Below are 27,644 nucleotides of genomic sequence, written 5' to 3'. Positions count from 1 at the left end.
AAAATTAGCCGGCTGGCTAAAACCGGCACTTTTACTGAAACGTTGATTAATGTGCACTGTCCCTGTAAAAATTTAATAAACCCAATGAGTGATGAATAAGCTAAATTATGCTGTATAGCTCAGTATTGACATGATTGGTTGACGTAGATGGGGGCGGGAGGCCCTGTATAAACACAAACTCACTTCCTTGACAACTAAATTCACAACAGCTCTGCACTGCTCTGTGAAGCCAAGAAGTATGAATGCCCTGGCTTCTGCAGAGGCCAAATGCAGATGTCAGACTGATCATGCAGGTCCTTTCGTTGTTACAAAATTTGGGAGGCGGTAAGGAGCTCGATTTGGCTTCTGCATCCCTCCGGAGACTCTGCTTTTGAGTCACACCCTCCTTAAGGAGCCTTCTATCATATTCTCGGATCAAGCATAAATTCACTTTTATGCCTATATATCACGGTGGCAAGGCATATGAACGAACAGGTTACAGATCAAACAATGCAAATATCACAACACAGGTTCTAATATTTAATGTTTTTCCTGACTTGGCTTCCCCGGTGATTTTACCCACGCACCACTCTTGCGAAATTGGGAATTGTAAGGACATGTAAACAGTCTAATCCGTGTTCCAGCGGTGTATTTGATCTGCACATGTGCTAGCACCGGTATTAGAGTAAGGAAAAACATGTATGCATCTTAGAAATAGTCTTCACAAACAAACTGTATATGTCCAAACTCATAATCAAATAGTCCGCGCAAAAATAACATGGTAATTGTGATTGAACGTTTATTTTGATTGGCGATGTTCAACATTAACAAAAGTCCCATCATGCCTGATTTCATATTTGTCCATTTAAACAGGATTATTAGGGAAATCGTTATTGCAAAGCATGTAAACGTTTTAAACGAACTATTATATAATCTGACTGTACTGTAACCATGTTCACTGAAAGCAAGTCCGAGAATTGGTAAATCTGTTTTATGTGCACTATTTCTACGCTTTTTACGTAGAGTTTTTTTGCCTATTTAAATAAAGGTTAAATAAAAATATAGTTTTTGCGCCCTATTTTACTTTTGGTTTTGTACACCAGTTTCAAACAGGGAAAAAAATGGTAATTGAAAAGACAGTTCACGGCGGTTTAGATGGTACAGTGATTTTCTACACTATACTTGCTTGTTTTGTCACATAAACGGAAATTAAGCCAACTATTACAATGTTTGCAACAAGGAAATGGCGGAGCGTGTCCTGTATAATACATCTTTAAAATTAGGCAGATATAAAGTAATAAACGAATATACTGACAAAGACCTACATACATTTTATCATAAACTCTGAATAAATATTGGTTGGTTGACACTTTACAGATTTGCTTTCCATCCCCTCTAGTGCATACGGATATCTGCATCCTGCTGCCACGTCAGGGCTGTCTGTGTTGGCAGGTAAGAAGAAAGAGTGACAGCCGTTGCACCAATGGGAGAAGCGAACTGAGGGGAAACTTGGTTCCCATTCAATAGAATTTTAGGGGGGCGGGACTTTCCATGACTGTCATCGTTAGATGAGGAACTGAGTCACAGTTAGCTGTAGTTGGCAATCGAGACGTAGACATGTGTGGTGAGTATTTAATGAGAATACATTTAATAATTGTAGATTTGCAACAATTTACAAAGATTATGGAAATTGTAAGAAGTTGTGAGATTAACACAACTGGTTTTGGAGAAGTATGTGTCAGTATTTGTAGCTAGCTAATGTGGACACATCAGCTTCCATCTCAAATCAAGAGAAAGCTACTAACGTTATAACCTTAACCTTAGATTTTTTACCATATATCCCAATTTGACTTTGGCTGTGTTATCTAGTGGAAACCCTTGCCAGACGAAACAAGTTAACCGATAAAATGATTTATTTAATATATTTTAAATGAGCTTGTAAATTGGCTATCGGATCCATAGATCATGTTTTACAGCTAACAATGTTATCAGACAAATTGAGGGCGGCTAAGCGTTTTGATGTTTATTAGTAGCGTGCTACACACCCATATTATCCATTGCTAGCTACTTGATTGACGCTGTGTTATCGCTCCATAATTCCTGTCATTGATGTTACATTTTGGTATGATGTCGTCACGTTTTAATAGGCTCTATACTAGGATTTATTAGCTACCTTTTCACCAGTTTACAAACTAGCTTGGTTTTGTCTGATGAGACAGAACGCGCGCATTGCGCAAGTCGTACTGTTTCATTCATTCGATTGCTAGAATAAATAGATCAACGCTGAAACTGATGATAGTCTAAATGCCAGTTCTACAGTGATGATCCCACATTGATTCGAATGAGTTACGAGGTCATTAGGGTGATACAAAATTATAGGTAGTTAAACTATGTTTATTTTTTAACCTGTCAGTGTCTGAATGGTGATGGATTTGTTCTCCACTCTTCACCTCTCATCTGCTGACTCTACACCTGGTTCCTGAAGCACACAGTTGTGTTTTGAATAGCCAACCAGTATACATAATTTGGTTCATTCACTTTTGGGGTTGGGGGGACACTTGGCACTATTAAATCTGTTAGTAAAGAAGGAACACTGTCTTCTCTGTGTCACTTGTATCTGAGTAAGGACAAAAATGCTCAAAATTGATACTCCTCATACTGATCTGCTGCAGACTAATTCCTAAGGAAGGAATAATGATAAGACTGACATGCACTGAGATGTTATGAGGGCTCCTTATTTATCCTACTCTATGCTAGGTAACCCTCGTTCTAAACAAAGCTGAGCCTTGTGTGCTCCCACCTTGCCTTGCCCATTCACCCCCCTGCTACCTTCCTCTGTCGCCCTGTGCCCAGCTGCTTTCAATGGATGCTCTGTTGCACTGCCTCCATGGCACTTCTCGGTACATAGTCACTCTTTATTTTATCACAGCCCCTCTATATCCTCATCTTATTGGGAATTTATGTCATAGTGTTGTATTAGCCTAAATAATAGCTACTGTCTCTTTGCTTTCATAATTTAGGCTAGTTTTATTTGACTGGTTTGTTTAAACCATTGTTTAAACCACAAATAGGCATATGTAGGCAAATCTCTTTTCATCCTGTCATTTTTGGAATAAATGTCACTGTTTTCAATTGGTATCATATTCCTTTCAGATGAGTTCTAAACTTCACAGAAGCATAACCTAGAGCAGCTCCTGTGTAATAGTAGTGTCGTACCCTGCACCTGGTCCTTCTGTCAACATATTGCCCCAACACTAGAACGCCCTGTTCCACTTTCCACTGAGTCTCCCACGTCTCAAGGTGACTTCCCATGTAAAACCTGTCTGGTAGCCTAACATCCAGGGCAGGCTGTGCCCTCAGCAACTGATGGGTGTGTGAACTACTGTGTAGTTCCACACAAAACTGTTTCCAATTAGGCCCAACTACCAGTCCTGAAACGCCACCCCAATCCACAAGAGGTTGAACAAGTCTGACTGGTTTCTGTTCTTGTTTGTTGATTTACTGTCAATGTATACATAGTTTCAGGTCAATGTTAAACTGCAATTCCTACAAGATGACTGACTCCATAGCTGTTCTTTTTTTTTTCTTTAAAAAAAAAAAACTTGTGTTAATGTTTGAAAGTTTTCACCTGTGGAAATTCTTGGGGTAGTTGTTGTTTTTAAGGTTGCTGTGAATTTTAATGAGCCAGTCATTGAACAGCCTGCCTATTATAATCAGCTAGGCTAGCTAGTCAATGAAACCGTCAGCGTCTCCTACACAATACTCCTATTTGAAAAGAAAGGATGCATATTGTTTTTAGTTTTATTGACCTAATCACAGACCACCAAAAGCAAACCAGTATTAGGCTTTGTTCACTTAATCCGTTAAAACAGTTGTGAAATTCTTTTGCTGTATATTTTGTTTGTGTTCCCTAGTTGAAATCTGTTCCTTCCTTCCCGTCAGGAATTTTTGCCTATCTGAACTACCATGTGCCACGGACTCGCCGGGAGATCCTGGAGATCCTACTCAAAGGCCTGCTCCGTCTGGAGTACCGTGGCTACGACTCTGCCGGTGAGCTGATAGAGGCGGCTTGTGTCAACACACTGGCTGCGTCTGTCTCCATGTTTATCTGCTGCCTTTCCCTGTCACTGTAGGCCCGTTAGCAGGCATCAGTTATTCTGTTTGCTTATCTATAGGAGTCATGTTTTTGTTCTCTCTCTCCTAATGATAAAAACAATGATTCTCTGTTGGCTTCACTGTATGCCCTAGTCTTGAGTAGGACTATCCAATCTAATCACAGTTACATTTCTGCTCTGTCTGCTGTCAGACTGTAGCATGTGTAAAATAACTTACAAAATCACACAACAGAGGCATATTTGAGTACTCTGTAGAAATACAATTCTCTCTCCTTGCCAGGTGTTGGAATTGATGGAGGGAACGGTAAGGAATGGGAGGCCAATGCCCGGTCTATTCAGCTGATCAAGCAGAGCGGAAAAGTGAAGGCTCTTGACGATGAGATCACCAGTAAGACTACATTTTATGTGTCTTTGACGGCTTATGTCTGATTTCAGCATTTGTAAGAATGTTTACTGATTAGATAAGTAGATTTGACTGAAATGAATAGAAGGCATACAGTACAATGAAAATGGCTCAAACCTACTTCATGTAGGGTGCATTTGAATTGAATTTTGAAGCTTGCCTTTCAACAGTGTTTGTGTTGGTCCCACAGAGCAGCAGGACATGGACATGGATGTGGAGTTTGATGTCCACCTTGGCATCGCCCACACTCGCTGGGCTACCCATGGTGCCCCCAGCCCTGTCAACAGCCACCCACAAAGGTCTGACAAGAGCAACGGTCAGTACTACAGACATCCCCTAAACTTGTAGTAAAATGAAGGCCTCTCTTTGGTGTAGGCAACACATTCTGCTAGATATTGACTGACTATATAGAGTAAATAGGGATTTATTTTGAAATTGTATTTTACCCCCTTTTTCTCCCCAATTTCGGTTTTGTCTCATCGCTGCAACTCCCCAATGGGCTCGGGAGGCGAAAGTCAAGTCTTGCGTCCTCCAAAACATGACCCACCAAACCGCGCTTCTTAACACCCACCCGCTTAACCTGGAAGCCAGCCGCACCAATGTGTCGGAGGAAACACTACTCAACTGACGACGAGGTCCGCCTGCGGGCTCCTGGCCCGCCATAAGAAGTCGCTAGAGCGCGATGAGCCAAGTAAGGCCCCCCGGCAAAGCCCTCCCCTAACGTCGCTGGGCAAATTGTGCACCGCCCTATGGGACTCACGATCACGGCCGGTTGTGATACAGCCTAGGACCGAACCCAGGTCTGTAGTGACTCCTATAGCACTCCAATGCAGTGCCTTAGACCGCTGTGCCACTCAGGAGGCCCAAATAGGGATGTTTTTATTAAAAAAGGGTATGTGTGTATCGTCTTTTTTCTTTAGAGTTCATTGTCATTCATAATGGAATTATCACAAACTACAAAGACCTGCGGAAATTCCTGGTGAGCAGAGCAACATTTCAACGTATTACATGTTTTGCCTAAAGCAGTCTGTTTCTTTCATTAATCAAGACTACCAGCAAGAGTTATCAGGCTTCCATGACTGACATTATACCATTCCACAGGAGAGCAAGGGTTATGAGTTTGAGTCTGAGACAGACACAGAGACCATTGCCAAGCTGGTGAAGTACATGTATGACAACCGTGAGAGTGAAGACCTCAGCTTTGCTACTCTGGTGGAGAGAGTGACCCAGCAGCTGGTAAGAGCCTGTTCCTCTACAGAGCTTCTCCTAAAACTGTCCAGAGATCAGGTCTCGTGACCCGTCTCGTGATTAACACTGTTCTATCTTATCTCTTAGGAGGGAGCTTTTGTCCTGGTCTTCAAGAGTGTCCATTACCCTGGGGAGGCAGTAGGCACTCGGTACACTGCTACTACACTTCTAGTTACTCTTTGAATTGTAAAGGAATACTATCCAGTCATGATGCATCTTTCATTTTCTGTAATGATTGTAATTGTTTGTGTTTCTATGTAAATAGGAGGGGAGGTCCTCTGCTTATTGGGGTGAAAAGTGACCACAAGCTGTCCACAGATCACATTCCTATCCTGTACCGATCATGTACGTTATTAAAGTAACTGCTCTCAATGTCAGAATGGAAGAAGATAAGCAGCTGTTGTGTGTCTAACGTATTGTATGTCCCCAGCCGGTAAGGACAAGAAGGGCTGCCCCACCCTGCCCAGGATGGAGCAGGACACCTGCCACACACTCTTCGCTGAGGACAAGAAGTCTGTGGAGTACTACTTTGCCTCTGATGCCAGGTCAGACTCCTCACTCTTATACTCTATAGTAGTGATATCCCACTAGGTTTATTTTAGAATACCCTCAGAATCAGTCTAGACAATTGTTTGGTGAAGGTCTCCTAGGAAAGTTGGAATGAACAACTTCATCACGTTTGCATAACAATTAAGTGGTGTTGACTGTTGCTCTGTTGTCATGGCAGTGCGGTGATTGAGCACACCAACCGGGTGATTTTCCTGGAGGATGATGACGTGGCAGCGGTGACAAACGGACGACTCACCATCCACCGCATCAAGCGTACAGCCGGAGACCACCCTGCCCGCGCCATCCAGACCCTGCAGATGGAGCTGCAGCAGATCATGAAGGGTGAGGGGAAGGTGGAGGGTAGAGGCTGGGGGCACAGCACTGTCATGGGTCACCCTCTGTAAAGAAGATGGTGTTACTGAGGAATTGATGAGAGCCCTAGAATGCCTGTAATTGATTATTATCATTGTCAATACAGTCACAAATTGTACAGTATACAGGGGTGATATTTTCTTTGGCCTCTACTGCACTCTACAGTAATAATGTAGCAACAATGCTTGTTATTGCAACACATAGCACTCACACAATTTCCCCTGCCTCTACCAAGTATCTAAGGCCATATGTGTACACGTATACCACCATATTCTAATGTTTCAGTATCCTGCCCTGTAATTTTAGTCCAGGAGCCTGTTTTTACTGTGCAGCTGTAAATAGCAGCAGGTTTCAGATCTGTTGTACTACTGAGGTGGCTCTGAGGCACACACACACACACACACACACACACAGCTGGGTGTTTATGGGGCTTCCTGGCTGACTCTGGTCCCCAGGGAAGAGGCCTGCATCAAAGGTAAGGGCTCAGACACCCTGGCTCCATCGAAGAGAGCACTTCTATATTGAGCTCACTGCTTGGAAACATCAGTTTCCTGTGTAGTAGACTGTGACTAAAGGTTTCATGTCAGATCTGAATTCTCAGCGTTCTGCTGTAAAGAGATGATTTTCCTCCTGAAAATCAGATTTCTCCCACTTCTCCATGTCTCCAGCAGAGGATGCTGATACACTACCTGTCAGTTTCAGGAGACATTCCTTTGAGGTCCTGTCATTTAAGCCCCTGCCTCTCTCTCCTAAGCCTCCATGCCAGGAGCTCTGCTGAAATAACCTAATTTGCATGACCTAAATTACGGTCAGCGCAAAAGCAGACTGCAAAACATTCTCGTATTTCATTGTCACAAAGGCTGTTGCCTCTTGTTTAGTTTATTTAGTGAAGACATGACTGATGATGGAAGTCTGCATTTAAAGACACAAGATCATTGTCATTTATCTCCTGTGTTATTTAACTCCCAACAGCTATAAAAGGCTGAATTAGATCAGCAAAACAACATGGTTTTCAGACTGGCTTACTTTAGTAGTCATTATGTGGCAACAGTAACCTTTACAAATTATTTTTTTGTGATGTTGTTGAAGACTCTGAACCAATGTTTTTTGGAACGCTTTTCAGGTAACTACAGCTCCTTTATGCAGAAGGAGATCTTTGAACAGCCAGAGTCTGTGGTTAACACCATGAGAGGAAGGGTCAACTTTGATGACAACACGGGTGAGATGACAGTTCCAGTGTAATACACAATGTCTGTCATTATACCCATCAAGGTTGTATCCTCATGATCAACTTCAATCTGAATACATACCAAGGAAAGGGATATTTGATTACTGTATTTTGATTGGCTGTTTGTGTCTGTAGTAATCTTGGGTGGACTGAAGGATCATATTAAAGAGATACAAAGGTGTCGACGGCTCATCCTAATCGCCTGTGGCACCAGTTACCATGCTGGGGTGGCGGTGAGTACGAGATTCCCTCTTATAAGGCAGCAGTATTAGGTCACTGGCATAAAATCGCGTCGACTAGAGCCTAAGGCTTCAAGATAGGAAAAACAACTATACAAACAGAGACGTAAAAGTAAGTTATTGCTCTGAGTTGTACATGGAAACCTGTTTTTCAGTGTGGATGTCTTGTGTGATCCAGTGCTGATGAACAGTGCTAATCTTTCCCTCTAGACTCGCCAGGTACTGGAGGAGCTGACTGAGCTGCCTGTTATGGTGGAGCTGGCCAGCGACTTCCTGGATAGAAACACACCAGTGTTCCGTGACGACGTCTGCTTCTTCATCAGCCAATCAGGTGGGAGGATCGGCGTAATCTGGAAGTGTCTCTTTTTCCAGGGACCTAAACATTGTCACGGTGTCTGTCTTTGTCTGTACACAATACGGCTTGTCTTGTACAAACGATGTCTCATTCAAGTAAGTGCTCAGCCCTATGCCAATGCACCCAAAGCAATTCCTTCATCTCTATACTGCTAACTTCATGTGTTGATACTGAACGTGTAGGTTTGACGATATCTAGTATTCCTGTCTATAGAACTTGATATTGTAAGCAAGATCTACACATAGTCCAGGTAGTGGTAACCTCTTATAGTATTTATCCTGAGTGCTGATTGCATTGCTACCATTGTGTGCAGGTGAGACAGCAGACAGCCTGATGGCCCTGCACTACTGTAAGGAGAGAGGAGCCCTGACGGTGGGCGTCACCAACACAGTGGGCAGCTCCATCTCCAGAGAGACCGACTGTGGGGTGCACATCAACGCTGGGCCAGAGATAGGAGTGGCCAGCACCAAGGTGAGGGGACAGAGTCACTGCTGCTCATAGCATAGCATTTCTCCAGACTGATGCCTTTCCCATTGTTCACATACTGTCCTGTAGACACTCTGGCTGTTGAAACAGGAAACCTTCCCTTCACCATCCCCAGCTCTGGTCAACAAAAAAAATCACTTCTATGGTGGGAAAAAAAGCAGGCAGGTTTTTATTTGACCTTTTATTTAACTAGGCAAGTCAGTTAAGAACAAATTATTATTTTCAATGACGGGCTAGGAATAGTGGGTTAACTGCCTTGTTCAGGGGCAGAACGACAGATTTTTACCTTGTCAGCTCAGGGATTAGATCTTGCAACCTTTCGGTTACTAGTCTAATGCTCTAACCACTAGGCTACCTGCCGCCCCAGGTTGAAGTGTCTGGGGAAACTCTACATTCAGGGTAGACTGTTAGTATTCTCTCAGGGTGGGGAAAATCCTCCTATCCAGCTCCAGAGTGTGTCAGTTGGTCAGACTGCATTAGGGTTTTTGGAGATGAATGGAACTCACTACCGAGTTCCAAACTGCCTGTGGAAGCAACGTCAGCACAATAACTGTTCATCGGGAGCTTCATGAAATGGGTTTCCATGGCCGAGCAGCCACACACAAGCCTAAGATCAACATGCGCAATGCCAAGCATCAGCTGGAGTGGAGTAAAGCTTGCCGCCATTGGACTCTGGAGCAGTGGAAACGCGTTCTCTGGAGTGATGAATTACATTTGACGATATGGCAGTCTGACGGACGAATCAAGCTTGGCGGATGACAGGAGAAAGCTACCTGCCCCAATGCATAGTGCCAACTGTAAAGTTAGTTTGGGGAGAAATAATGGTCTTGTGCTGTTTTTCATGTTTCGGTCTAGGCCCCTTAGTTCCAGTGAAGGGAAATCTTCTGTGCTTCCAACTTTGTGGCAACGGTTTGGGTAAGGCCCTTTCCTGTTTCAGCATGACAATGCCCCCATGTATAAAGCGAGCTGCATACAAAATTATTTGCCGAGGTCAGAGTGGAAGAACCTGACTGGCCTGCACAGAGCCCTGACCTCAACCCCATCGAATACATTTGGAATTAATTGGAAAACCGACTGTGCGCCAGGCCTAATTGCCCAACATCAGTGATCGACCTCACTAATGCTCTTGTGGCTGAATGGAAGCAAGTCCCACAGCAATGTTCCAACATCTAGTGGAAAGCCTTCCCAGAAGAGTGGAGGCTGTTATAGCAGCAATGGAGGAACCAACTACATATTAATGCCCAAGATTTTGGAATGTAATGTTCGACGCGCAGGTGTCCACATACTTTTGGTCATGTAGTGTACTTATTTTTGCAATAACAGGATGTTTATGCCAATATACTGCACTGTTGGTTTTCTGTATAGTTAATGCAAACCCTGAAGCACTTGGGGACTAATGTCAATACATAGTGCATGTACAGTTGAAGTCGGAAGTTTACATACACTTAGGTTGGAGTCATTAACTCGTTTTTCAACCACTTCACAAATTTCTTGTTAACAAACTATAGTTTTGGCAAGTCGGTTAGGACATCTACTTTGTTTATGACACGTCATTTTTCCAATGATTGTTTACAGGCAGATTATTTCACTTATAATTCACTGTATCACAATTCCAGTGGGTCAGAAGTTTACATACACTAAGTTGACAGCGCCTTTTAAATAGCTTGGAAAATTCCAGATAATGATGTCATGACTTTAGAAGCTTCTGATAGGCTAATTGACATCATTTGAATCAATTGGAGGTGTACCTGTGGATGTATCTCAAGGCCTACCTTCAAACTCAGTGCCTCTTCGCTTAACATCATGGGAAAATCAAAAGATATCAGCCAAGACCTCAGAAAAAAAAATTGTAGACCTCCACAAGTCTGGTTCAGCCTTGGGAGCAATTTCCAAACACTTGAAGGTACCACGTTCATCTGTACAAACAATAGTAAGCAAGTATAAACACCATGGCCGTCATACCGCTCAGGAAGGAAACGCGTTCTTTCTCATAGAGATGAAAGTACTTTGATGCGAAAAGTGCGTTTCAATCAAGTTTATTTTATATAGCCCTTCGTACATCAGCTAATATCTCGAAGTGCTGTACAGAGACCCAGCCTAAAACCCCAAACAGCTAGAATGCAGGTGTAGAAGCACTTGTAGAAGCACGGTGGCTAGGAAAAACTCCATAGAAAGGCCAAAACCTAGGAAGAAACCTAGAGAGGAACCAGGCTGAGGGGTGGCCAGTCCTCTTCTGGCTGTGCCGGGTGGAGATTATAACAGAACTATGCCAAGATGTTCAAAAATGTTCATAAGTGACAAGCATGGTCAAATAATAATCATGGATAGTTTTCAGTTGGCTTTTCATAGCCGATCATTAAGAGTTGAAAAACAACAGGTCTGGTACAGGTGGCGGTTCCATAACCGCAGGCAGAACAGCTGAAACCAGAACAGCAGCAAGGCCAGGCAGACTGGGGACAGCAAGGAGCCACCACGCCCGGCAGTCCCGACGTATGGTCCCAGGGCTCAGGTCCTCCGAGAGAAAGAAAGAGAGAAGGAGAAAATTAGAGAGAGCCAAGATTTTCAAAATGTTCATAAATGACAAGCATGGTCAAATAATAATCAGGAATAAATCTGTTGGCTTTTCATAGCCGATCATTAAGAGTTGAAAACAGCAGGTCTGGGACAGGTAGGGGTTCCGTAACCGCAGGCAGAACAGTTGAAACTGGAGTAGCAGCAAGGCCAGGCGGACTGGGGACAGCAGAGAGTCGTCATGCCCGATAGTCCTGACGTATGGTCCTAGGGCTCAGGTTCTCAGAGAGAGAGAAAGAAAAAGAGAACGAGAGAATTAGAGAAAACATACTTAAATTCACACAGGACACTGGATAAGACAGGAGAAGTACTCCAGGTATAACCAACTGACCCTAGCCCCCCCGACACATAAACTACTGCAGCATAAATACTGGAGGCTGAGACAGGAGCGGTCAGGAGACACTGTGGCCCCATCCGAAGATACCCCCGGACAGGGCCAAATAGGAAGGATATAACCCCACCCACTTTGCCAAAGCACAGCCCCCGCACCACTGGAGGGATATCTTCAACCACCAATTTATAATCCTGAGACAAGGCCGAGTATAGCCAACAAAGATCTCCACCACAGCACAAACCAGGGGGGGGCGCCAACCCAGACAGGAAGATCACGTCAGTAACTCAACCCACTCAAGTGACGCACCCCTCCCAGGGACGGCATGAAAGAGCACCAGTAAGCCAGTGACTCAGCCCCTGTAATAGGGTTAGAGGCAGAGAATCCCTGTGGAGAGAGGGGAACCGGCCAGGCAGAGACAGCAAGGGCGGTTCGTTGCTCCAGAGCCTTTCCGTTCACCTTCACACTCCTGGGCCAGACTACACTCAATCATATGACCTACTGAAGAGATAAGTCTTCAGTAAAGACTTAAAGGTTGAGACCGAGTCTGCGTCTCTCACATGGGTAGGCAGACTGTTCCATAAAAATGGAGATCTATAGGAGAAAGCCCTGCCTCCCGCTGTTTGCTTAGAAATTCTAGGGACAATTAGGAGGCCTGCGTCTTGTGACCGTAGCGTACGTATTGGTATGTACGGCAGGACTAAATCGTAAAGATAGGTAGGGGCAAGCCCATTTAATGCTTTGTAGGTTAGCAGTAAAACCTTGAAATCAGCCCTTGCCTTAACAGGAAGCCAGTGTAGGGAAGCTAGCACTGGAGTAATATGATAAAATTTCTTGGTTCTAGTCAGGATTCTAGCAGCCGTATTTAGCACTAACTGAAGTTTATTTAGTGCTTTACCCGGGTAGCCGGAAAGTAGAGCATTGCAGTAGTCTAACCTAGAAGTGATTAATTTTTCTGCATCATTTTTGGACAGAAAATTTCAGATTTTTGCAATGTTACGTAGATGGAAAAAAGCTGTCCTTGAAACAGTCTTGATATGTTCGTCAAAAGAGAGATCAGGGTCAAGAGTAACGCCGAGGTCCTTCACAGTATTATTTGAGACGACTTTACAACCATCAAGATGAATTATCAGATTTAACAGAAGATCTCTTTGTTTCTTGGGACCTAGAACAAGCATCTCTGTTTTGTCCGAGTTTAAAAGTAGAAAGTTTTCAGCCATCCACTTCCCAAATCAATCCCAGAACAGCAAAGGACCTTGTGAAGATGCTGGTTGAAACAGTAAAACAGCCCTATATCGACAACCTGAAAGGCCGCTCAGCAAGGAAGAAGCCACTGCTCCAAAACCGCAATAAAAAAAGCCAGTCTACAGTTTGCAAAAAGTTTGCAAGCCGAAGAACACCATCCTAACCTTGAAGAACGGGGGTGGCAGCATCATGTTGTGGGGGTGCTTTGCTGCAGGAGGGACTGGTGCACTTCACAAAATAGATGGAATCATGAGGAGGAAAATTATGTGGATATATTGAAGCAACATCTCAAGACATCAGTCAGGAAGTTAAAGCTTGGTCGCAAATGGGTCTTCCAAATGGGCAATGACCCCAAGCATACTTCCACAGTTGTGGGAAAATGACTTAAGGACAACAAAGTCAACGTATTGGAGTGGCCATCACAAAGCCCTGACCTTAATCCTATTGAAAAATGTGTGGGCAGAACTGAAAAAGCGTGTGCGAGCAAGGAGGCCTACAAACCTGACTCAGTTACACCAGCTCTGTCATGAGGAATGGGCCAAAATTAACCCAACCTTTAGTGGGAAGCTTGTGGAAGGCTACCCAAAACGTTTGACCCAAGTTAAACAATTTAAAGGCAATGCTACCAAATACTAATTGAGTGTATGTAAACTTCTGACCCACTGGGAATGTGATGAAAGAAAAGCTGAAATAAATCATTCTTTCTACTATTATTCTGACATTTCATATTCTTAAAATAAGTTGGTGATCCTAACTGACCTAAGACAGGGAATTTTTACAAGGATTAAATGTCAGGAATTGTGAAACTGAGTTTAAATGTATTTGGTTAAGGTGTATGTAAACTTTTGACTTCAACTGTAGTTGACCCCTCTTTCTCTTGAAATGAGAGATCTTCCTCGGAGAAGTTTCTGGATCCTTTCGGAAGAGGTTATTTGAAACGGCTATATGCCACTGCCCTACACAGAACACATAGTGCCTGATATTCTCATCTTTACACTGTAAAATGTAGGAATCTATGGTTCCCCTCTACTCTGAGCAGTGATCCTACAGTTTGCCGGAGTGGGGTTGTAGATGACTAGAGTGAGTTCCACTCAGCAGTGGAGTCCTAGCTGCAGAGAAAAAAAGAGGCAGGTCCCTCCCTTCTCAGGCTTGGCTCAGGGACCCTCCAGTAGGTCCAAGTCTCCAGCACAGAGCAGAAAGCCTGCAGAGCACGTCTCAAAGACACCATCCTTTTCAGGCCCACACACCCAACCCAGAACAGCACAGCTCATCACGTCAGAGGAAATGAAGTATTTCACCCGCTGCTCAATACACGCTCCCGCTGTCTCCGTTCGTGTAACTTTTCATAATAATAATATTATTATGATTAACTTTTTGGGGGACATTCAACTGGATGCCTCTGGTGACGGCTTGTTTTTATGATTCGTCCCAGAATCGAGGCTGTCCTCCGTACTAGGCCTGCTGAACAATGTCCGGGAGAATGAAGGGGGTGGCTTTGCTCAGCTCCACACCTCTTGTATATATTTCACCACTCACTTCACCCCCTTAGCCAAACAATGGTTATTGTGGGAGTGAATGTAAGAAAATGAGAGCCTACTGTGGTCTTTGTCCAAATAGAACATTTGGAGCATGCTTGTACACTTTTAAATATTTTATGTAACTGCTTGTCATGCTGTATTGCCTGACATGAGGAGGAATGCTGCAGCAGATTGAGGCCTCTGGGACATGGTTGCGTCAGTGTGTGACAGGCTAGCATGTGGCGTGAGCTGCTTTTCTCTGTCGACATTCTGGACAGAGTGATGGGGGCTTTAACATGGTAGAGGACCATGGCTGTGGCTTTAATATATGGATTAAATACACTGCCACAAATCTGAGTGGATGGCTAGGACTGTCAGAGATGTAAGGCCCTGTGGTTGCGGTGCTGTCAATGAAAATAGCTGAGTGAATGTTTTACAACCATGCCCTTGGGCCTTTGCTTTAGATACTGGCACTCCTGTGTCCAGGAGGCCCGTCAAATGACTTGGCTCCTCTTGAAGAACATTGATTTAAATCTCCCAAACGGGCTCAGCGAGCCTTCTAACATCATCCTCCCTCCCTCCAAGAGCGGGAAGGAAGGATGATGACTGCAGGCTTGGGCTGAGACTTGTGAGTGGTAGTGCCATTTTTCAGAAGCATAAACATCATGGTTACTCTCTTCAGTTCTAGTTAGGGCCAGCTGTTTCTGTGCTGTTTGTTTTTCTGGTGTCTTATTGTCAGGGGATGTGTTCATCGGTAGGGTTGCCAGATTGTGTGCTCATAATGCTAGCTAGCTCTCCACTGTCCTGTCCTGCAGTCAAGGTCCTATCTGTGTAGGCCTATCGGTGTCCAGCCCAGCTCTCCATCCACATTTCATCAGGTCCACATTATTATTGTGGAGCTGGAGACCAGCGCTGGCAACCAAAGCAGGCGGACAAGATGCTACAGCTCCAATAACTGTACTGCAAAGCAAACACCCAGGCGTGTTGCTGAGCTCAGGATTCTGTCAACTCTGGCCCAGGATAGAGAGAGAAGACTGTAAGGATGCCTTTTGTTTCAATCCAGCAGCCCTAGATAGGTGAGAATCACATTTCTGAGAGGGAACAGCAGCTGGGCGACACCTGGGACCTCAAGCTTTCTGTACTTTCTGTCTGATTCCACCCAGAGCATTAAATGCATTATGTCTGTGTGTTCTGTTTTGCAGGCCTACACCAGTCAGTTTGTGGCTCTGATCATGTTTGCGCTGTTGATGTGTGATGACAGGATCTCCATGCAGCCACGGCGACGTGAGATCATCCAGGGCCTGAGAGTTCTGCCAGGTAGGCCAGACCACATGCACATCTACCAAGACATTGCATTGTACTGTTCATGACCATAAACGCTAATGTCGCTGTGATGCTCACAGGGATGTGCAGATTCTTTGACACTTGTTGTACTGACCTACTGTAATATAGACAGCAGCAGGTAATGGTCGGGGTTAATGGTCGGGGTCGGGGTTAATGGTCGGAGTCGGGGGTACAGTGGTTCCTCCTTTTAAAAGTTGTGTCATACTGCAGCACATCTTGCGGGCTGCTGCAGCATTCTATTTAATTGTCAGTCATTTTTACCATTAATGCAAGTTAGTGCTAGTTTGACCACCAGAGGGGGTCTTTGAGAAACATTTGATAGTCTTCAATATTGGCATTACTAGAGAATTTTAAACCTTTTTTTGTAGGAACATAGTATATGGGATTGATTTGAAGAAATGTTAATTAATTAGATTAATATTATGGTGTTTCTATTCCAAGATAAACAAAACCCTTAGGGTTTCCATTAGGATGGAACGGAAATATGGCGCTGTACAACGTGATGGTCGGGAGTAGGCTACAGTTCTAAGAACATAAGAGGATTATAAATTAATATCTAAGGGGCATAACATTTCCACACCCTAATTGTAGTGTAACCAATACCCAAACGGAGATTCAGTGAAAATAAAAATCTCATTGATTTATGAAGACCAGTCCCCATGCTTGTCTCAGAGCAGCGAGAAATGATGCTGAAATTGTTATTGCTTCAAATCCTATTGCTTCTAACTACAATATGCTCTTTAAATAAATTAGATATACCACTTTTAACAGCACATTACTCATTTCGACTACTGTAGGCTTACAGTATATCAACAACAAAAATTACTCTCTGCCAATAGTTACATTTAGAGGATTGGAGGATTCTAAATTAATATCTAAGGGGCATTTTTCATTAGGATCTGTGAGAATATCTATGGGGCTTTTATATCATTCTAAATTAATGAATAATATAATAATCGCTTTGTTTGAAAATTAATGATATTTTGGAGATTATTTAGTTTTCATTTAACCTTGAGTGAGCGAGGGGAAAAAGGCCATTCTTGAAACATGGAGTGAGACATTCTCACTAATTTGTAAATAAAGCAAGTTTGTTATTTAGAATTATATCTGGAGAAACCAAAAGCCGCCTCATGGGTCTCCCGGTGGCGGCCGGCACGAGTATCGGACCAGCATCTGTAGCGACGCGTTTTGCACTTCGATGCAGTGTCTTAGACTGCTGCGCCACCCGGGAGGCCCCATCCATAAAGTTTTTAATGCTGATCAATTGCATTGCACAAAGTATCAAAATACAGAGAGGTGTTGGTGAAGGTATATTGATTGTCCTGCTAATAGCTCATAATGGAGTATTATAATACTGTACACGGTGTCCAGGTCAGGATAACCAAAACATTTATTTATTAAAGACAATCAGAATGAATGTTGGTACTTATTTATTTTGATCCAAAGCCATGAATGAGTGAGTCACTGAGCTTTATGTAGGTGCCAAGGCTATATGATTGTGCCATCAACTTGATTATGTATAACGATATTTTTGAGATTATTTTGTTTTCAAAAAAACGAAAGTGAGCGATTTTGTAATCTGAATAAAGGCTAAAATAATATTTGTAAAGGCCAAAACATTTATTTCTGTTTTTAGAAGGAGAGAAACACTGGGACAATTGTGCGCTGTATCACATCCGACACCCGGTCGGATGTGATACATAATAATACTTTTCCCCTTCTCCACATGTTAAAGGTTCCAATTGATAAATGTTTTTTTATCAATTAGAATATTTTGAGTCTAACCACAATATTTGTTGTCTTTTCTGATGGATTAAACTGAAATTGCAACCAATCACGGCCGGTTGTGATACAGCCAACCTAAGAAATACATTTGATAATAGAATTCTCCCCCTACCCTCATACTAGGCAAGTCTATTGTCCTGCTAATAGCCAAAATGGTGCTGTACAACATGACCGTGTGTTTGGAAGAGTATTTTCCAGTAAGCAACAATTTGTTTACCTTCATTAGCCTACTTGGTTCCAATATTTGTCATTCAGTGATTTATTCCCATAGTAATTTGTTATTGATCCGTAAGGAAATAGACATCTGTGTTTTGAAAGAGTATTTTTACCATTTTATTAACGAAAGCATAAAGATGCTGTTGAAGAAATACAGTACTGTACAGTATATGCTTTATCTGACATTTTGCGATTGCATAAGGTCGCCCACACGCACTTTAAACATTTGGATAATAAAACATTGAAATCATTTTGAAGATGGAAGCCATCTGCATTTGTTTATTAGGCTTCTGTGCACTCTGACAAGTAAACATGGGAAAGTGTCTAATTCCTTACATAAGGGAAAGCAGACCATGTCCTTTCTCGGTGACCTCAAGTACGCATTAACTCTGTCTTTAATGCTTTTTTGCATTAGTCATAGACAGAAACTTCTGAGACGCTGTATTAATGATGAACACTCGGAGATTCACTGGTAAACCACATTTGCCTCGGGATCCATCCCAGTTGGTATTCTGTGTCCACTTGTGGTATCTCTCTTCGGTTACACATCCTTGGAACAGCAGAACAGCGTAGCGTCCGGACGGCTCTTGCTGTGCTCTGATCCATGTGCACCTTCATCAGATGAGCAGAATGGTACCGCCCTGAGCCCCCATCGTTTACAGTGACCTTTGATAGAAACGGTAGATCAATTAAGAATTAAATGTGACTCAAAACACACAAATGCTGCATACACATTATAAGAATCTAGCAAAACTAACCGCTTTCTTGGCAACCATACGTTTTTCCGGTGCGGCCTGTTGTCCAGCACTTTGTCCACTGATCTCCACGAATGGTTGTCGACATGGTTGTATGCTCTGCAAAAACACATTCACGTTTTTAGTTCACAATTCTTTTTTTATTTAACCTTTTATTTAGCGATTTTACGACACTATGCCTACACACACACACACACACATATATATTTACATTTACATCATTTAGCAGACGCTCTTATCCAGAGCGACTTACAGTAAAGTGCATACTTTTTATTACATTTACATACTGAGACAAGGATATCCCTACCGGCCAAACCCTCCCTAACCCAGACGACGCTATGCCAATTGTGCGTCGCCCCACGGACCTCCCGGTTGCGGCCGGCTGCGACAGAGCCTGGGCGTGAACCCAGAGACTCTGGTGGCGCAGCTAGCACTGCGATGCAGTGTCCTAGACCACTGCGCCACCCGGGAGGCATATATATATATATATATATATATATATATGAAAGAAAATGCACTGAAACCAATATATATATTGGTTTCTGTTTTTATTTCTGTTTTTATATATATATATGAAAGAAAATGCACTGAAACCAAAATACCTTAGTTTTGGTGGTCTTCTCAATTCTGGCTCATTTTCAAGTCCTCTTAAATCCTAATACGGAAACAGTTGGCACCACAGAAAGAAGCTGGCTTGATGAAAACGATGTCCATTTCGTCTGGGGGATGTTCACACCTACAGTAGCCTGGCTATAAAGCGTCTATTGTCCTGCTGATAGGGCTACACCTACTACAGTATACTTGTGAAAAACAAGCTGTCCTTCACTACTGTAAATAAAAACACAGCATATTGTTTACATTCTTTATTGTAACCACAATGTCACAAATCATTTGTATCTACCTTTCCAATTGCTTTTAGAGTTTGGGTTTTGCAAATGTGCATTTTTCATGCCATTTTTTGTTAAATCCAGTTAGGCTTTTAATATAACTTTTGGCTGACGCCTTTAGTGAGATGTCTAATGCGTTAATATTTAATCATATCTGCCCTCTGAATTCACTTCTAAGGGGCATTTCTCGCGCCATTTTTTTAGTTACATTGTTTTAGTTTGAATGTGCAGACAGGCACTAAGAATAGCGGGAACGTTTCCCTAGTCAGCGCTGTTATTAATGCAATGCCCCTTAAAGTGTTGCTCTGTGCCACCAAGTGGGGCGGGGGTCCACCCCCCCTCCTCCCTTCACCATGGGCTAGGTCCGTCTTCTGTGCTCTGCTCTGTGGATCGTGCCTTGAACCTCGTGCGCCTACCGCTATCTCAGGGGATAAAGCTGGAGAACTGCAAGGCAATCCCATTGTGCGCCACTCGGGAGCCATGACCAAAATATATTGTCCTGCAAGAAACGTTGTTTGCAGAATTCACAGCCTGCTACGCTTGTGAAAAACAGGGTTAATAATATGTAAGAATATCTAAGGGGCTTTAATATAATTCTAAATTAATTCATAATAGATTTGTTTTTAAAAATAACGATATTTTGGAGATTTTGTTTTCAAATGTAAAGTGAGCGAGGAGAAAGGCCATTCTTGAACATGGGGTGAGACATTGTTTCTAATTTGTAAATAAAGCCAGTTTGTTATTTAGAATTTATTTCTGTTTTTAGAAGGAGAGAAATCAAAATCCTACCATCACCTCATGGGTCTCCCGTTCGCAGCCGGCACGGGTATTGAATCAGCATCTATAGCAACGCAGTTTGCACTGTGCAGTACTATAAGAGCGCAATAATCCAAACATTTCCACACCCTAATTGTAGTCTAAGTTTCTCTTAGAATAAAAACCTTAGTATAACAACAGTTTTGGTAAGTAATATTGATGAGTAATAACAAAAAAACGTGTTTTCCAGGTGTGTGCTACAGGACAGCGGAATAGCAATTCTTAGTCGTGCACAATTATCAGTTTCTGTGTGGTTTATGTCGCCCATTCATTGTCAGTTAGAGACACAGTAGTGCTTTGGGACCCAAAAGCATAATCGGTGCTCTAACTCCTCCTTGAGCTGGTCTGGAGCAATGAATTAGTGACGCAGTGTACTGTAATAAACCGCAAATGACCTCTAAGTCCCACAGCATAATCGCAAAACTTTTAGTTGAGAACCACTGTAATGGTCGGAGTCAGGCAGCCAGAGAGAAATGGGGAAAGGACATTCATGTTCGTAGGCCTCCTGGGTCTGTCTCAGTTATCTGGCAGCCACGTCGCTCCAACTTTACTGTTTTTGTTTGAGCAATATGCTTTGATATCAGAGAGCTAATGCAAGGGCTGGGCTGTGGAGGCTTCCTCAGGGAGAGGGAGAGTACAGGGGAGAGGGAGGAGGTTTTAGCAGCTGGGTCAGTCCTGGCACACTCCTCTGGACCCAAAGTCTATGATGGGATCGGGTTTCCCTTATGGTAAGCTAATTTGGTTTGGAATGCCACACTGCTCTTTCCCTCTCCCCTGACCCAAGCCCCCAAGACCTGTTAACAGTGGCTTGCTGGTCTGTGCCATAGGATGGGTGTTAGTACTGTAAACTGTCTCATCCAGGGGGTTGGTGTGATAATCTATTTTCTGACGTGTTGTTTGAAGGCAGATCATTACGTTTTTGTTTCTCCCAGATGTATTGGAATATTATCAGCTAATATGATCTACCTCCTTTTTGTCTGTTTGTACTTGTCTATCTGTGCCTTCTCTTGTCCCCTCTCTCACTGTGTGTGTATATGCCTGCTCCTGTCCTCTCTCTGTGTGTCAGACCTGATCAAGGAGGTGCTGAGTCTGGATGATGAGATCCAGAGACTGGCCGCAGAGCTGTACCAGCAGAAGAGTGTTCTCATCATGGGCCGAGGCTACCACTACGCCACCTGCTTGGAGGGAGCACTGGTCAGCACGCCTACCTCTAGCTCCCCTTCGTAAAGCTATCATAATGTCTTCAGACATGAATTCTACTGGATACGCCATTCTCAACTCCTAAATGAGATTATCATCACTTTCTAATAGCCCACAATAAGCCTCTGCACAGCTGTGTAGAAAATGTTCTGCCTCAGCCTCACGCAAGCCCTAGTGGAGCCTAGCCTGCAGGAATGTCTGCTGAAGTGTTTTGGATCACAGCAACTAATTAGACTGATCTAGAAACGTCTCTCTTGCATAATTGCAACAACACTCCATGTTATTTATGGATTCTTAAAGTACTATGTATTTCCAATCCTCCAGTATCTCAGAGGCACACAATGTGAAGGGAAATTATTGGCTTATTGTGCTGTACTCCTCAGTCTGTCCTAGTGTTCCCAGGCCAGTCTACTGATCCCTTTAGAATTTAAGATAAGATACTTGGATTGTGTGTATGGGAGTTGCAGTGAGTGGCTTCCTATCTGACTGAGGTGTTTGTGCCTCTCCTCTCCAGAAAATCAAGGAGATCACGTACATGCACTCTGAGGGCATCCTGGCTGGGGAGCTGAAGCACGGCCCTCTGGCCCTGGTCGACAAACTCATGCCCGTCATCATGATCATCATGAGAGACCACACCTACACCAAGTGTCAGAACGCACTTCAGCAGGTGGTGGCCCGCGCGGTAAGAACTGCCAACACACACACACAATATCTCGAAACACACGATTTAGCTTTCCACCCCCCAACTGTTTGAAGGTTGGAACCACAGTAAACCATTGCCAATTATGTTATCTGGTTGTTCAACAGGTAGTAAAATCTACCATTTTTAGTGACCACTTACCTTCCAGTGTAAAATAAATATGATTCAAAGACGACATGGATATTAAGTGCTTTATGCACACATACTTTACACATTAGATGTTTTTCCAGTAATATCAAAAGGACCTCACAATTCCATTCACCACAAAGTGGGAGGAGTTATTTCACCATGACATCACCACTCTCACTAATCTACCACAGATGTGGACCTGAGATTTGGGTGTGCGACATGAAAAGAAGGGAAGGACCAAACTATCACGTTCACATTTCCAAACTGAACTCCAGGTAAAAGGAAATGACACGCGGCGTTGTACTGGAAACATGCCATTTGTTTGGTTTACAGGGCCGACCCATCGTGATCTGTGACAAGGATGACTATGAAACTGCCAAGTGCTCAAGCCGCACCATCAAAGTGCCGCACTGTGTGGACTGTCTGCAGGGCGTTCTGAGTGTCATCCCCCTGCAGCTGCTCTCCTTCCACCTGGCTGTGCTCAGGGGCTTTGACGTGAGTACTGCACGGTCACTGAGTTGGGTTCTTACTGTAGGCCTTCATAACGGGTAGTCTATTTCTTAGGGTTATAACTTGGCAAATTTAGAAATGTCTTACGCTTCTCCCAATACAGGTGGATTTCCCAAGGAACCTGGCCAAGTCTGTGACGGTAGAGTGAAACAGGCCATTTGAAGCCCCAAAAACCCATTTCACCTCACATACATACATACATACATACATACATACATACATACATACATACATACATACATACATACATACGTAGTACGCAGGAACAGCTGTCACATGGATACCAAGAGGAGCAGAGAGAGCACACTTTCCTGTTTTATGTCTTGTGTCATATATTTTTATGCAATTGTTACTCTTGTACTCTAAGCATTCTGTATCACTGTCACTTCTCTCAACACATTTGAAGGCATTGTTATGAATTGTGTTTTTTTTTTTTTTGTCAAGTGTGGTAAGGTAAGGGTTGGCAGTAATGTTGGCATTTAGGAGCTCACATCGGTTACTGGAGTGTATGCAGTTAATGAATCAACTAAAGGAAAGATGGAAAAATATCTATTTTCTAATGGAAACTAAAGGAAAGACAGCTATTTTGGATGATGCCCAACAGTGCTCATAACTGAAATGTGCACATCTTTTCAATGTTGAGTACTTGCAGCTGGTTTTTCAGTTAATTCAGCTGTTAGCTGAAGTCAAGAGTCTATATGAAAATCTTACTGAAGTTACTGGTTCTTTCGGTGTTTCATTGGTGCAATGATTTTTTTGGTCTATTGAGATCAGTTTTCTTTGGCAGCTAGAACATCTATAACGGTCATTTGAAATGTTTCTGTTACTTTTGTGTATGTTGAGTGAAGTCTTAAATCATTCCGAGTCATATTGTAGTCCTGACTCTAAATCTGAAGTGCTTCCAGGAAGAAAGTGTCAAGTCATGCTTTAGTCTACTGACCTGTGCCAGAGGCTATTGAGAACTCCCCCCTTGTTTTCCTCGGAATGCCATAATGACAAATTATTTTGGATTTGTAACTTGTAAAAGTTTTGAATGTTTTATAGTACAATAAGAAACTTGTAACATACTTCCTTGTGTATACTATTGTGTAATGTTTTTAGTCCTTGGATAGGTTACAAAAGCAACTTGCAGTGATGCACTCCTTGTGGTTTGGCAGACCTCCTATAGGAGAGTTCACAAACTCTTGCCTAAACCATGTTGAGCATCTGAATGATTGACTGTCCTGGCATAATAATCATGCTTTTAAAATTCTAACAGCTACTGTGTCTGAGAGACATGATTTGTATCATTTACCCAATAATTTGAAAGATGGCACCGTACAATGTTAGAAATCTACAATGAAGACGAGTGAAACATTGAAATGATCACTTATCTCTCTAAGCCTATAGGTTACTGTCATTGTGACTTGGGGGAAGTGTAGCAATATTCAAAACTCTTCAATTTCACTGGTCTTGTTGACCTATTTTCTGCCTTGTTGCTTAGGAGGCTCAATTTGGGTCTCTGGTCTACAATATAACTCTAAATAGAAGAAAAAGAACCAAGTGAAATGAAGTTGCTGCTCAGAGCACAATTTGCACCAACATTTTGCCTACCCCATGCCCTGCCACCATACCGATTTTTAATTGCAATATTGGGACCATTTTTTTTCTTCTACATTTCTATTAATTTGTACGTTTCTAATTTTGTTTACTTGGTAGAAAGCTTTTTTATATATTATTGAAGTTATTAGTTGATCTGAATGTGACTGACATTCGAGATGTCCCCTGTACCCAAAAAAGGTCACTGTATCTTACAATCGATTATGCAGTCAGAAACCAAAACACCTTTTCTATGTTAATTTTGCTTTGAGTAACCAAAGGTATGGTTTTAGAGATTATGTTCATAGGGGTTTGTGTGTACTGTAAGTGGTCTGTCCAGAAGAGGCCTACAGGGCAATACAGCAAGCTTGTTAAAATATGTAGCTGCTATTTTAGATGGAACTCAACTTGTCAGCTGTGTGTTCTCCCAAATGTCTAATAAATGAGTCTTTATAAACCAAGGTTGAAGCAAAGCAGATACTGGTTTGTATGTAACATCACGGAGAAGAAAAAATACTTTCTATATAATGGGCTATTTAGTTATTTGTTTGTATTTCACTTTTCACCTTTTCAGTTTAAGATCTTTGTCTTGCTGTCGCAATCAAGCCTTAAAATTGTACCTTTTAGGCAAATCACCTGAAAAGTGGTCTCTATTCAGCCTTTGCATCTGTTTCTTCTTAATTGTATTGCATTTACTGAGCCAGTGTACTGTATGCGCCCACGTTGACTAAAGACCCGAGCAAAGACCCAGTTTTAAACTGGACATGGTGCTATTCGAAGTGATTTAGTAACCCATGTAAAATTGCAGGTGTTTGACAGGTTTTTAGACTTGAAGTATGGACAAGGGAACCGCTTTAGAGTCTTTCTATAAATAACGGGGCCAATGTGTGACATTGGGAGCAAAATTTCTAAATGGTTTGAAATAAAAAGGCTTTTCATGCAGTTCCACATGTGTACTTAAAGGAATAAAAGTGAATATATGCAAATTGACTCAACTCCTATACAACAACATGGGCCTGGGACTATATATCCTTTAAGGTTCATACAGACATTGGCAAGTTGAATTCAGGACTTTCAGGGATTTTTTTCAAGCACTTATTTGTAATTTTCAAAGACCTTTTATGTTATACAATTGTATAATTTATATAGTGCCTTCAGAAAGTATTCAAACCCCTTGACTTTTCCCACATTTTGTTAGCCTGAATTCAAAATGGATTAAATAGATTTATTTTTTTAAGCTTGCCATAACGAAGGGGTAGAGTACCTATTTACTCAAGACATTTCAGTTTTAGAATGTTTTTAAATTTGTAAACATTTCTAAAAACAATTCCACTTTGACATCATGTTGTATTGTGTGTAGGTCAGTAACCAAAACAAAATATCTGCATTGTAACAACAAAATGTGGAAAAAGTCAAGGGGTGTGAATAATTTCTGAATGCACTGTAATTGTACATATAGGGCCTAATATAGAACCCCCCCCCACACACACACAAAAAAGCATGCAAAAAAAGTGTGCCAATGCATTGATATTCAAATTATTATTAATACAATTCTAAAATATGTGAGAATAATGAGGACATTGCCTGACTAAATAGACTGAATGCATGCATGGTGATTTTGAAGTTCAATCCCCTGATGTCTTAATGTAATAACATGAAAAAATTGGCAGATAATTATCACTGACTTATCAACAGCTGTAACAAGTTGTCCACTGTAGGAAATCCTCAGTGGTACACTACTTCCGAGTTTCCCAAACTCAGTCCTGCCCCCCCCCCCCCCCCCCCCCCCCTAGGTACGCGTTTAGTTTTTTGCCCTAGCACTATAGAGCTGAGTTAAATAGTCAAAGCTTGATGAGTTGGTTAATAGAATCCGCTGTGTAGTGCTAGGACAAAAAAACTAAAACGTGCACCTGGGGGGGCCTCAGGACCTAGTTTTGGAACCCTGCTTTAGTTTATAAAAAGACTCATTAACATTCAGCTCCTGCAACATATGTTGGAAACTATTGTGTTATTGTGGGAGTGGGGCACTTTCTGATCTGATTTACTAGAACTGATGTAATAAAATAAGTACTTCTCTTTCGGTGTCTTTTTAGAGTCTTTAATATTGACAGTGTGATTAGGTACTCCCAAGAAGTATGCCCCTGGAGGAACAACTTAAAATCCAATTTATTTATAAAGCCCTTCTTACATCAGTTGATATCTCAAAGTGCTGTACAGAAACCCAGCCTAAAACCCTAAACAGCAAGCAATGCGGTGTAGAAGCACGGTGGCTAGGAAAAACTCCCTAGAAAGGCCAGAACCTAGGAAAAGGAACCAGGCTATGAGGGGTGGCCAGTTCTCTTCTGGCTGTGTTGGGTGGAGATTATAACAGAACATGGCCAAGATGTTCAAATGTTCATAAATGACCAGCATGGTCAAATAATAATAATCACAGTGGTTGTCGAGGGTGCAACTGGTCAGCACCTCAGGAGTAAATGTCAGTTGGCTTTTCATAGCCGATCATTCAGAGTATCTCTACCGCTCCTGCTGTCTCTAGAGAGTTGAAAACAGCAGGTCTGGGACAGGTAGCACGTCCGGTGAACAGGTCAGGGTTCCATAGCCGCAGGCAGATCAGTTGAAACTGGAGCAGCAGCACGGCCAGGTGGACTGGGGACAGCAAGGAGTCATCAGGCCAGGTAGTCCTGAGGCATTAGAGAGAGCATACTTATATTCACACAGGACACCAGATTAGACAGGAGAAATACTCCAGATATAAGACTGACCCTAGCCCCCCAACACATAAACTACTGCAGCATAAATACTGGAGGCTGAGACAGGAGTGGTCGGGAGACACTATGGCCCCATCTGACGATACCCCCGGACAGGGCCAAACAGGCAGGATATAACCCCACCCACTTTGCCAAAGCACAGCCCCCACACCACTAGAGGGATATCTTCAACCACCAACTTACCATCCTGAGACAAGACTGAGTATAGCCCACAAAGATCTCCGCCACGGCACAAACCAAGGGGGGGGGCACCAACCCAGAAAGAAAGATCACGTCAGTGACTCAACACACTCAAGTGACGCAACCCTCCTAGGGACA

General features: G+C 42.7%; 1 protein-coding gene across 1 annotated transcript; it reads left to right on the top strand.

Annotated features, from left to right (window-relative positions):
• Positions 1-1,519: 1,519 nt before the first annotated feature.
• On the top strand, positions 1,520-26,634 carry LOC129826296 (glutamine--fructose-6-phosphate aminotransferase [isomerizing] 1). Its single transcript, XM_055886861.1, has 19 exons — positions 1,520-1,603; positions 3,922-4,029; positions 4,375-4,482; positions 4,688-4,813; positions 5,418-5,476; positions 5,599-5,733; positions 5,833-5,894; positions 6,011-6,090; positions 6,176-6,290; positions 6,473-6,636; positions 7,790-7,885; positions 8,030-8,127; positions 8,344-8,464; positions 8,802-8,959; positions 15,841-15,955; positions 21,508-21,635; positions 22,156-22,323; positions 22,804-22,965; positions 23,084-26,634. The coding sequence occupies exons 1-19, from the start codon at positions 1,597-1,599 to the stop codon at positions 23,126-23,128; spliced, it is 2,055 nt and encodes a 684-aa protein (XP_055742836.1). The 5' UTR covers positions 1,520-1,596; the 3' UTR covers positions 23,129-26,634.
• Positions 26,635-27,644: the final 1,010 nt, after the last annotated feature.

Source organism: Salvelinus fontinalis, chromosome 28 (assembly GCF_029448725.1).
Source record: "Salvelinus fontinalis isolate EN_2023a chromosome 28, ASM2944872v1, whole genome shotgun sequence".
Taxonomy (NCBI): domain Eukaryota; kingdom Metazoa; phylum Chordata; class Actinopteri; order Salmoniformes; family Salmonidae; genus Salvelinus; species Salvelinus fontinalis.
Note: the sequence above shows the minus strand (reverse complement) of the source record. Positions and strands in the feature narration are given on the sequence as shown.